The sequence below is a fragment of the Narcine bancroftii genome, chromosome 5 (genome assembly GCF_036971445.1).
Source record: "Narcine bancroftii isolate sNarBan1 chromosome 5, sNarBan1.hap1, whole genome shotgun sequence".
Classification (NCBI taxonomy): domain Eukaryota; kingdom Metazoa; phylum Chordata; class Chondrichthyes; order Torpediniformes; family Narcinidae; genus Narcine; species Narcine bancroftii.
The window spans coordinates 223,262,619-223,275,628 of NC_091473.1; the positions used below are offsets into that span (position 1 = coordinate 223,262,619).

Genomic DNA, 13,010 nt, shown 5'->3' on the forward strand with positions numbered 1-13,010 from the left:
TACAATCTCTTCCCCTTAAAAGTGAGCTCTTAGTGATATGTTCAAATTGTCTTACCTTTCCAGCCTTGGTTGTAGATGAAACCTGTTTGTTGTCAACACCATCTTCCTCTGTCTTTATGCTGCAAAAGAGATCCATGACTTGTTTGGTGTTTTTCCGCAGGCGTTTAGATTTACACTGGATTTCTGTTAACAAACCTAGGAGAATTTAATAGATACTATTTAATGCTCAATGCTATTATTCCTGTATAAAGAGACCTTATTTTAACTTACACTGTTTCATTTCCTAATTTCCTCGATACTTGATCTATATTGATTCATCTTAAAGTAATATTTTTATTTTAATACCCTCATTCGTGTTTTCTGATCCTTCAGTGTCTCAGAGAACTCATCTTATAACTTATACCGTTATAAGGAGCTTAGGAGTTAGCTGTGAAATTTTTACATCTTGAGCATCCTGCTTTTAATTTCTCCATTGCATAATTTTCTTGTCTGCAAAGATTCTAAGATCAAATCTCTCTAAATCTGCCTGCTTGTGTCTCCACTCTCTAAACCCATTTCCTTTTACCTCTCTTTCCTGAAGAAAATCCAAAAGTCTAATACTTTGATTCAAACTGTTCCAAAACCTTGCATCCTTTTCAACACAGTAGAATTTCTGTCATGATGTTTCCTTCCGAAAGATTGTCCATTTCAAGTTCTGCAGCATTGTATTTGAACAAATTTAATTTTCGAAGTTCAGATTCATTGTCAGAATACCACAGTCCAGGCAGACTTTCTACTTATTGTTTTATTGTTTCATCCTTTTTCTTGTTCTTCACCTTAAAATTAAAAGCTTTGGGAAAGAATTGCAATATGAGTTATAAAAGAGGTTTGAAAAATCAGCTTATCTAAAACTAGGGTATGGGAAAAATGGAATGGTGCCAAGGAAATGTAAAACAGATTATTCAAGTCTGGGGAGGAAGAAGAGAAATATAATTGAGGAAAATGTAAAAGAAGTAAAACAGAGGGATCATGAAACCTTTACTTGTTCAGTGCCAAATTTTGTTTTTTGATAGCCTCCTTCTGAAGTGCTAATGATATTTTGCCAAATTACAGGTTGATATTTATCAATCATCGTTATTTTGCAAAACCTCTGAATTCTTCCATTGATTCCCATTATCCATCCTGCCAAGTTACAATAATTGTGATTACCTTACTTTGTTCTAATCTTCTCTGAGAATCTCTATAGTGAATCCACTGGTTAAAATTATGGTTTATACGTCATTGTGTAACACATGGATTGGTAGTGTTTAAAAGTGGATTTGAGGCGGATTCTCCATTAGATTTGATTGATGGAATCAAAGGAATTTTTGAGGTCTGGCAAGGCCAAATTCAGTGGTTGGTGGAAGACAGAATGAAGGACATCAATGGTCATAGAGAAAATATGCCCTATGTTAACTTTCCTTCCAAAAGTAGAGATATCGAGAGAAAGGACAGATCTAGTAGAATTTAATATAATCCAGTCAGATTTTATAATGGTTAGTTTAGTCAGCTATTTACCAGATATTCTCTTTTTGGTGTTTTGGACCAGAGACAACAATACTTGAGCTGACCCACATAGGGGACTTCAATATAGGCCCACATACGTGACTTCAATATACAGGTAGACTGAAAAAAAAAGGTTGGTGTTGGATCCCAAGAGAAGGAATTTGTGGAATGCCAACAAGATGGCTTTTTAGAGCAACCTGTGATTGAGCCCAATAAGGAAAAGGCAATTCTAGATAAGAGCTGTGAAATGAACCAGGTTTGATAAGAGAGCTTAAGGAAAAATAAACATTTGGAGGTAGTGATCATGTTATGATCAAATTCATTCTGCAGTTTGAGGAGAAACTAAAATCAAATGTGTCAATATTACTGTTGCCTCAAGGTAACTACAGAGGCATGAGAGAGGAGTTGGCTAATGCTGTTTTGAAGGGGATCCAAGCAGGGAAGCTGGTAAAGCAGAATAGCAGGAGTTTCTGGGAATAATTCAAAAGATGCAGGACCGTTCCATCCCAAAGCCCAGCTTCCACCCTCCACCCTCACTACATTCTACAGGGGATGCATTGAGAGCATCCTATGTAATTGCATCACTACCTGGTTCGGGAACTGCACCATCCAAGAACACAAGTCTCTGCCACGGATAGCTGAGGAGATTATTGAGTTCCAATGATGGACATTTATAATGTCTGTTGTTTGCAGAAAGTCATAAACATTGTGAAGGACTCCACACACCCTTTCTGCAATCCATTCTCCCTCCTGCCATTTGGGAAGAGGTACCGAACCATTCGGGCCCTTATGACCAGATTGTGTAACATTTTTTTTCCCTCAAGCTGTGCGGCTTCTGAACTCCAGGGACACAGGGCTAGCATATGTAATATGATATTCATAAGTGATATGTTATTTATAAAAGTTTCTGACATAATTTAATTTATCCATGTAAATAACCAGCTCCACGTTCCAAAAAAACTCCATCTTGTTTTCACTGTACACTGCAATGGTTATGGTACTAACGACAAATAAACATGACTTGACTTGACAAAGAAGAAGCAGCAGTCTAAAGGGAGGGTGAGCCAAGCGTGGTTGACAAGGTAAATCAGTCAGTATAAAAACAAAAGAGAAGGCAAATGATATTGCTAAAAAATAGTGGGAAGCCAAAGGATTAGGTAGCTTTTTTTTAAACCAACAGAAGTCAACAAAAAAAGCAATAAGGGGAGAAAACATGAAATCTGAAAGTAAGTCTGACAATAGCATAAAGAGGACACCAAAAATTTATTCAGATATATAAAGAGTTAAAAGAGAGATAACAGTGAGCATCAGACTTGTGAAAAATGATGCTGGAGAAGTAATGGTAAACAAAGAAATGGCAAATGAATTTAACAGGTATTTTGCATCACTCTTCACTATGGAAGACACCAGTATGTGCCAAAAATTTAAGAGAGGGAGCAGAAATGAGTGTAGTCATTATTACCAAAAAGATGCTTTGGAAGCTAAAGGGGCTAAAGGTGGATAAGTCACCTGAACTGGACAGGCTACAACCCAGGGTTCTGAAAGAGGCAGCTGGTAGTAAAAACACAGAAATGCTGGAAGAACTCAGCTGATCTTGCAATGTCCATAGGAGGTAAAGATATACTTCTGACGTTTCAGGTCTGATTCAAAGAATAAGCAGAGAACAGGAAGGCTCAGAATAATGTCAAAGCTGGTTGGAAGAGATTGCGAACACATTAATAGTAATCTTTTGGGAATCTCTTGAGTTGGGAATGGTTCCTGAGGACTGGAAAATTGCAAATGAGACAGGAAAATACAATCCGATTAGCCTTACTTTAGTAATTGGCATGATTCAAGAGCCAATTATTAAGGATGAAGTTTCAGAGTACAGTGAAACCTCGTTAAAACATGATTCATTAATCCGTGGAATTGCTTATAGTGCGGGTATCTGTGGACCCCAAACATTGATTTTAGGTTACCAACCACAAACTCAAAAATGGACTCTATTGACTCACTTACAAGATGTGTATGTTATTATGTGGAGTTTAAAGGTCTTAAAGGTCTTATTATAGGGTTTGAGTCTCAGTATTCTGTTTTCCTGCTTTCTGAATCGTGATATATATGCATCTGTTCCACGACTCAGCTGCAATGCGGTATGAAATCTAGGACCCCAACTATTGCATTCTAACAAGGCTTTACTGTATTTGAAAACACAAGATAAAATAGGCTGAACTGACAAATTTGTTCAACTTATTTCAGGAAGTGAAGAGCAGGCAGACAAAGGAGAGTCTATGGATGTTGTTTACTTGTATTTTCTGAAGCATTTCACAAGGTTCCACACATGAGGCTGCTGAACAAGATAGGAACCTATGGTTTTTAGGTACAAGCATGGATAGAAGATTGGCTGACTGGTAGAAGTCAAAGAGTGGGAATAAAGGGAGCCTTTCCTGGCTGACTGCTGGTGACCAAAAGTGTTCTGCGGGGGTTGGTGTTGGGTCTGCCTCTTTTCACACTGCAAGTAAATAATTTAGATGATGGAATCAATGGCTTTGTGTCCAAGTTTGCAGATAATATGAAGATAGGTGAGTGGTGGGTAGTATTGAGGAAGTAGGGAATCTTCAAAGAGATTTGGATAGGTTGGGAAAATGGGCAAAGTGGTAGATGGAACAGTGCCGGGAACTGTATGGTCACGCACCTTGGTATAGTATAGTATTTTGTTAATGGGAAGAGAATTAAGAAAGTGGAGGTCAAAATGGTCTTCAGAGTCCTAATGCAAGATTCCCGAAAGGATAACTTGCAGGTTGAGCCAGTAGCAAAGAAGGCAAATTCAATGTTAACATTCATTTTGGGAGAAATAGAATTATAAAGGAAAATATGTAATTCTGAGATTTTACAAGGCATTGAACAGATCACATTTGGAGCATTGTGAGCAGTTTTGGGTACCATGTATCAGGAACAATCTTCTGAGATGTGGAGATGGTCCAGAGAAGGTTTATGAGAATGATCCCTGGGTGTTGAACACCAAGCTGTAGACAATGAACAACAACCTGACATAGGTTTTTTCTTGGTCCATGTGATCTAATGTAGAATGGAGGACCAGAGAGATGGTATCCACCATTGACCCTGTTATGCTGATAGATGAAATGAAGTGGATTCAGGCCCTCCCTGAGAGAGGAGTTGATTTGCTCCTTAACCAATCTCTCAAAACACTTCATAGCAATAGTCGCAAGTGCCAGATTTCAGATTTGAGCCACTGGCTGATAGTTATTAAAGCAGGTCACATTGCCCTTCTTGGATATTATAGATGTCCTATTGAAGTAGGTGGGGAATTTAGACTGCAAAACAAAATGTTGAAAATGTCTACAAAAACTCCAGCCACTTTGTTTGCGCAGGTTTTAATGGCACAGACGTCATCTGCTTTCTGAGGATTCACCTTCCTGAAGGTTCTTTTCATAGGAGACAGTGGAGGTCTCCTATCATAGTCACATAGAACATAAAACACTATAGAACAGTACAGGGTCATTCAGGCCTCGATGTTAAAAACCAACCCATATATTCCTTTAAAAAAAGTACTAAACCCTCCCTACCCCATAACCCTCTATTTTTCTTACATCCATGTACCTGTCTAGGAATCTCTTAAATGCCCCTAATGTTTCAGCCTCCACCACTGTCCCTGGCGAGGCATTCCATGTACCCACAATGCTCTGTGTGAAAAACCTACCCCTGATGTCTCCCCTAAACTCCCATCACTTTGTACTCATGTCCTCTGGTGTTCGCTATTCCTGCCCTGGGAAACAGGTGTTGGCTATCCACCCTATTAATGCCTCTCCTAATCTTGTAGACCTCTTTTAAGTCCCCCTCATCCTTCTGTGCTCCAAAGAAAAAATTCCAGCTCTACCAACCTTGCCTCATAAGATGTATTTTCCAATCCAGGAAATATCCTGGTAAATCTCCTCTGCACCCTCTCCATTGCTTCCTATAATGAGGTGACCAGAACTGAACACAATACTCCAAGTATGGTCTCACCAGAGATTTGTAGAGTTGAATCATGACATCTCTATGCTTGAACTCAGTCCCCTATTAATGAAACCCAGCATCTCATAGGCCTTCTTAACTATCCTATCCACCTGTGAGGTGACCTTGAGGGATGTATTAATTTGTACCTCAAGGTTCCTCTGTTCATGTACACTCTTAAATAACCGACCATTAACCCTGTACTCACCCTTTTGATTTGTTCTTACAAAATGCATCACCTCACACTTATCCAGATTGAACTCCATCTGTCACTTTTCCACCCAACTCTGCATCCTGTCTATATCCTTTTGTAACCTTTGACAACCTTCAGCTCCTTCCATAATCCATCCTTCCACCTCTTCATCCAGGTCATTTATAAAAATCAGAAAGAGCAGAGGTCCCAGAACAGATCCTGTGGTACTCCACTAGTCACTGATCTCCAGACAGAATACTTTCCTTCAACTATTACTCTCTGCTTTTTTTCTGCAAGCCAATGTTTTAGTCACACAGCCAAGGTTCCATGAATCCCATGCCTCAAGACTTTCTGAATGAGTCTCTCATTGGAGACCTTGTCAAATGCCTTACTAAAATCCATGTAGACAACATCTACCAGCTTACCCTCATCAATTTCTTTTGTTACCTTCTCAAAAAAACTCAATTAGGGTCGTGATGCACAACCTTCCCTTCACAAAGCCATGCTGACTATCCTTGAGTAGACTATTTCTCCAAATGCTCATAGATCCCATCTTTAAGAATCCTCTACAATAATTTGCAATCACTGACATAAGTCTCAGGGTCAATAATTCTCAGAATTCTTCCTATTACCTTTTTTAACAAGGAGACTACATTTGCCATTCTCCAATCCTCTAGCACCTCCCCTGCAGCTAAAGAATGCTCAAAGATCCTAGCTACTGCTTCAGCTATCTCTTCCCTCACTTCCCACAGCAACCTGGGGTATATCACATCTGGCCCCGGGGTCTTACAAACTTAATGTTTTTAAGAAGATCCAACACTTCCTCTCCCTTAATCTCAACATTGTCCAGCTCACAAGCCTGTTCTATTTTGACCTCATCCCTGATCAGGGTTATTTTCTCTTCTGAATACTGAAGCAAAGTATTTATTTAGGACCTCTCCAAACTTCTCCACCTCCAGGCACATGTTGCCTCCTTTATCCTTTTGCAGCCTCATCTTCATTCTCATCATCCTTCTGTTCTCCACATATACATAGAATGCCTTGGGATTTTCCCAAGGCCTTCTCATGCTCTCTTCGAGCTCTCCTGCCTTTTTTTAAGCTCCTTCCTGGCTACCATATACTTCTACTTGACCAGCTGCCTCACCTGTTTTGTCAACCATGGTTCCCTTTCCGTACCATCCTTTCCTTGGCCCAGTGGGACAAAACCTATCCTGAACCCAGCACAAGTGGTCCCTAAACTTCCTCCACATTAGTTCTGTGCTTTCTCCCTTGAATATCTGTTTCCAATTTACTCTTGCTAGTTCCTGCCTCATCCCATCATAATTAGCTCTTCCCAATTAAGCATTTTCCTATTTTGTCTGCTTGATGCTTTTCCATAACTATGCTAAAGCTCAAGGAGTTATGGTCACTCTTACCAAAATGCTCCCCCACGAAGAGGTCTGCCACCTGACCAGGTTCATTATCCAGATTAGATCCAGTATGGCTTCTCCTCTCATTGGCTGCTCCACATCCTGTACCATGAATCCTTTTTGGACACACCTAACAAATTCAGCTCCATCTATTCCTCTTGCAGTAAGGAGGTGCCAGTCAATATTTGGGAAGTTGATATCACCCAAACTATATTTCCTGCACCATTCCAAAATCTGCCTGCTTATCTGTGTCGTGAGGGCAATTTGGGGCCCTGTAGACTACTTGCAGCACAGTGATTGCTCTTCCATCTACACCAACTCAGTAGACACTCCTCCACAGCCTCCTCCCTTTCTATAACCATGATACTATCCCTGACCAATAATGCTACTCCCCCCACTCTCTTACCTCCCTCTTATTCCTTTTAAAGCACCTAAACCCCAATACCTGCATGAGCCAATCCTACCCTTCCTCTTGCCAAGTCTCTGTAATGGCCATAACATCATATTTCCATGTACTAATCCATTCTCTAAATTCATCCCCTTTATTCCTAATACTCCTAGTATTGAAATAGACACATTTCAAACCCTTTAACTGGCTACATTTAAGTTTTGTCCCCTGCCTGTCCTTCCTCACAAATTCAGAACACATAATATCAAGGATTTGGCCTTCTGCCCTTTTCTCTTCACTCACATTCTGGTTCCCTCCCTTTAACATAGTTCCTGCATGAGCCAGAAGAGTGTTAGTTCAAGAGCCATCCCAAAGTCAAGGTCCAAAACATAATTTCACACTCCATTGGAATATTATCAGAGATATTGCCTTTTGGCACTGGTTGATAATTTATATCAGCAAGAAAATACGAAAAATAGCTGATTTAAATCAGTAGAGACTTGGATGATGATTGAAACTAGAAAAACATTGAATGAGCTGGTAAATTATTGAAGCCTGTGAAGATCAATCGTGGTGGTCAATATCACCTGACTAATATTTATTATCATATTCCAATTTATTGGCACTTGTCTATAAACTGCCTGCTATGTTTCTTAAATACATAGTTCTTCATTAGCTGTTGAGTGCTTGGGTATTTCCAGAGATCCTAAAATGAGTTAAATTAATACAAGTCTTTCTAAAAGTAAGTTGCCAAAGAATCAACAAAAGTACATTTTCAAATCTAAACTTTTTTGTGTTTATTAATGACTTACATTCAGCAAGCATTCCCACTGCCTTGCATTTCTTCAACCGACATTCCTGACATTTCCTCCGCATATACATATCCATTTCACAGTTCCCACCAGTTTTACATTTATACACAGCATTCTTTGTGATACTCCTACGGAAAAATCCTGGTTGGGAAAAAAGGACAATTGCAACAATAAAAGAATCTCATAGAAAAGATAATTAGTCATTTAAAATGGACAAATCTTTCCATATAATTTTTTTTAACGATGTTGTGGAATTAAACATTTCTATTTCTACTCTTCTATTTTCTCAAAGAAAGTCTGAGAACAAGTGGTAAATTTCTTTGGGGTCTTGTTTTACTTTGATTTCAATGGACGTTTCATATATTGCCTATCTGAATATAATTTCTGAAAAATAGATCAATTGTAATGTTGGATGGACTTCACAATGATCCCTTCACAGAATAGTACTCTGTCAGAGAAGACATACTGCTCATACTAACCCTCCAAGACTATTTATTAAACAATATTTATATGTTCTGTATATGTATCATTTGTATTATGTGTATCGTGTCTGGTTGTGTGTTTTCATATTTTTGTACCAAGGACTGGAGAATGCTGTTTCATTGGGTGATAATAAATTTAAACTTGAACTTGAACATTGCAGGGTAATTAAGAATCTGCATAGCTTGAAAGGTTACAAGGTGCTGTCAACAATATTTGCAGGTACACTGATATTAAATGGCCAATACAAATCAATGATAATGATAATATGTTTGTGGTCATACACATAAATAGTGTACATACAGTAGTGCATACATGGAAGTTTTACTTGCTGCAGCCAAATAGATACTTTGTAGCGGGCTGACACAGGAAACGGCTATTGAACATGGCGATCGACAAACAGCATGTGGGATGAGATGCCCACTCCCATAGGCTGCAGGAATAGCAGTCGAATCGACTTCACTGCTCACAGATCTCAGGGGGTCCAATCTGGGTCCACACATCTGGGACAGCCAATTGGTAGCCACCCCCACTCAAACCATGCCCCAGTGGTGATGGCCGACTGCCTATAAAAGGCAGAGCTTCAGCCCAATAACGTCAGTGTCAATTACACTCCCTTTGTATGTCTTCTTTCTTCAACCTCGTGCTATAAGCGTAGCGACCCTGCTACAACTTTATAAATGAAAACAACTCTAATCATATGCATTACATTACCATACAGAAATAAATAACTTAAAAGATAGATAGATAATAAATATTCACAGCTACAGTAATAACTCTACAAATTTGCAGATTATACCAATCTATGTTGGCCAGATTTCAAACCACAAAATGGAGAGTATGGTGTCAGGATAATGTCAGCAAATCAAAGGAGTCAGTCATTGATTAAAAGAACATGGAGGAACACACATCCCAGTAGTTATCAATGATGCTGAAGTGGAGAAGGTGTAGAGCTTCAAATGTTTTGGTGTACATAACAACAACCTGTTGTGGTCTAACCAAATTGATGTTATGGCCAAGAAAACACAACAGAGATTCTATTTTCTTAGAAGCCTGAGGTCATTGCGGTAGATATTATCAACTTTCACAGAAGTAGCAGAGAAAATGTCCTGTCCAAATGCTTAGTATGGAAACTGCTCCATCCAAGATGGCAAGAAGTTTTTGCAGCTCAGGCCATCATGAAAACCAGCTTCCTCTCCATTTGCCTCTATCTATACCTCCTATTTTATGGGAGATCTGCTAAAATATTAAAGGCATCTTAGCATTATGGTCATACTCTCTTCTCCCCCTTCTGCTGGGCGGCAGATATTTACGTTGGAGAACACAAATCTCCAGATTCAAGGATACTGCTATTCAACTCCTGACTGAATATCATTCTGCAAAGATGATGTCCATGTACCTTTTTTTACTACTGTACTTTTTTTATTTTCTACACTATTGTACTTTTCTCTTTGCCTTTATACCTTTCACTATTTGACTACTGCAACAATATATCTAACACTGTTGCCTCGTCTATCCATATTTTTGTTATTAAAGTAAGACCCCTAGTATCGGGCACCTACAGGGATTGATAGATGCTGGATAAATGAGTTTTCTGGTTGCTTGAAACTCACTGTGACAATGCCCAAATAATACACCTGCATTAAGAATAAACAGTTTAAAATACTAAAGTACTATATTTTACTTACACTGAACTAACTTCACTGGCATGAATATATAAACCTTAAGGCATTTTACTTTATTTTCAGTCACATTATTTGAAAACATTTAACTGTCACTGCATCTGCAGGTTCCTCCCCTTCTACATAGCTGCCCAGATGAGCAATAACATCATAATTAACACCCTCCCCCAAATTTACAGAGACGGACTTACTAATATATTTAATAATATACTAATAAAGATAAAGACTCCTACTAACCAGGTATAAGTTGGCACCTTAAGAAAATTACCTCATTGGCAAGCAGCATCAACCAGCTCTTCATCCTGGGTGATGCCATTTTATTCAAACAGCTGCTACGGGCAAAGCACAACCAAGGCACTCCACTGGCTGAATATTTGCTCCCATCTTCATCAAAGGATTATATGTTACTTCAGAGAACATTTACTTTTGCAATGTTAAACTTTTATTAACATTTTTATTCATTCTATTTATTTATCTGTCTGTCTGTTTGTTTGTTTATTTATTTATTTTCCTCGGGGTTTTTTTGCCGGTTGCTTGAGGTTGCAGTTGCTTGAATTCTTGATAACAGGGGATTTTATTATATTACACTACTTGCTGTACAAGTAAATAATGAAGTTTTTTTTACTGAATTTTGGTACATGTGACAATAAAACAATTCAAGATTCAAGCCAATAGTTACAAAGACATAAGTGGATGTGATAGTACAGATTCTATCACCGGTGTGTATAGGTACAGATTGTAGTGTAGGATGACTATGATTAGCTGAGAGCGTAGCCACGCCTACTGGCAAGTCTTAAAGGGTTGCTCCTAGCCAGACCAAGTCATTCTGGACTGATCAACTTACATGTGATACACTCCAGTCTTCTAGTTAATAAAAGCCTTGGTTTGGATCAACAAGCCTTTGATTCTTTCGACGCGCTCTACAGTGTGTTGATTAAATATAGATAAATAAAGGTTGAAAAGACACATGAAATAAATCAAAAATAAAATACTATGAATGATGAAAATCTGATAGAAAACAAATTAGAAATAACCATGCATTCACAGCGGGAAAGAGAAATAATATATTTGAGGCCAGTTACCTGAAATGTTAACACTGTTTTCTCTCTCTCACCTTCCCAGTATTTCCAACATTTTATTGCTTTATTCCTTAAGATAAGAGTTGACTAAGTCATCCAAAATAATCTGAAACAAATACTTTTCAATGCAAGTCAGTATAAGGCCTTGGCCTGTTTTCCTCTAATCCTTTCCTAACCACGTGTCTGCCCAAATATCTTGAACGTTGCAATTTTACCTGCTGTGTCACTTCTTCTGGAGAATTGTTGCATGTATGCACTACTTCTGTGTGAAAATGTTTCCCCTCAAGTCTCTTTTGAAACTTTCCCACCTAATTTTAAGCCTATCCCCCTCCAACTCTGGGAAAAAAAGACCGTGACTATTCTCCTCATGATTTTGTATACTTTTAAAATATCACCCCTCAGGCTCCTATACTTCAAGGAAGAAAATCCTTGCCTAGCCCACCAGCCCTGGAATATAATTTGCACCCTTTCCAGTTTTAAGACATCCTTCCTATAGCTAGGTGACCAGAACTGCACACAGTATTTCAAATGTGGCCTTACCAATATCTTGCACAGCTGTATCATAATGACCCAACTCCAGTCCATAGCTTAACTCCTGTACTCAGCTTAAGTCCTTGATATTTCCTGTTAGTTGATGTTTTATTTTCTGAAATAACTTTTATCTAACGCCTTCCAAAAATCAATGAACGTTACATCCACTGGTTCTTTTTTATTCACGCTGTTTCTTTCCACTTCAAGGAAGTACAATAAATCAATCCTACATGATTTTTCTTTCACAAAACCAGATTTCATTCAATTCTGCTCTATCACTTTTATTAATGGCTTTTCACATTTTCCCTGTGACAGGCACGAAGCTACAGCCTGTAACTTCCTGTTCTTTGCCTCCATCAATTTCTGAATAAAAGGTATTTTCCAACTCAAAGGAATGTTCCCCAAATTTGGAAAATCTGGAGAAACTAAAACCAACAAAACAAATATTTCACTAGTTATCTTTTTTTAACACTTTAGACTGTAGGGACCAGATAGCTCCAAATATTGTTCAGTACCATTGTCCTGGTAATTAATTTTCCAAATCCCGATTAACAATATATTTCTGGAATGTTACTTACTTCTTCTTCTAGAGTAATGATTGTTATAAAATATCTGTTTAATTATGTCATCTTCTAGGTTTACATAATTAATTCACCAGACTCACTTTCATTAGGATTAATATTTACTGAATTTTTTTTAAAATATCCATAGAAATCCTTACTATCTATTTATGTCCATTTTATCTATCATACTCCAGTATTTCATTCCTTGTTAATTGTTTAGTCACCCTTTGCTGTTTATTTGTACTCTGACCTCAATTTCCATTCAGAGTGCAAGGTCCTCTTCCCCAACATCCAGTGTGGATTCCTGATTAATTCTTGTGTATGTGGTGAAGGAATTTCCAAAATGTTGAAAGATG

The 13,010-nt window shown here is 38.2% G+C and overlaps 1 protein-coding gene and 1 long non-coding RNA gene across 6 annotated transcripts in view; one reads left to right on the forward strand and one right to left on the reverse strand.

The window, feature by feature from the left end:
- LOC138764951 (uncharacterized) overlaps positions 1-13,010 on the forward strand; it is a 143,425-nt gene that overhangs the window by 30,700 nt on the left and 99,715 nt on the right. The window lies entirely within an intron of this gene.
- The window catches only part of LOC138764947 (bile acid receptor-like), a 139,529-nt gene that overhangs the window by 27,962 nt on the left and 98,557 nt on the right, over positions 1-13,010 (reverse strand). For all 5 annotated transcript variants that reach the window (XM_069941429.1, XM_069941428.1, XM_069941432.1 and 2 more), the window contains 2 exons: positions 8,320-8,460; positions 56-195 (listed from right to left, as the gene is read on the reverse strand). In XM_069941429.1, coding sequence (XP_069797530.1) covers positions 56-195; positions 8,320-8,460 — 281 coding nt within the window. The remainder of the gene's footprint in view (positions 1-55; positions 196-8,319; positions 8,461-13,010) is intronic.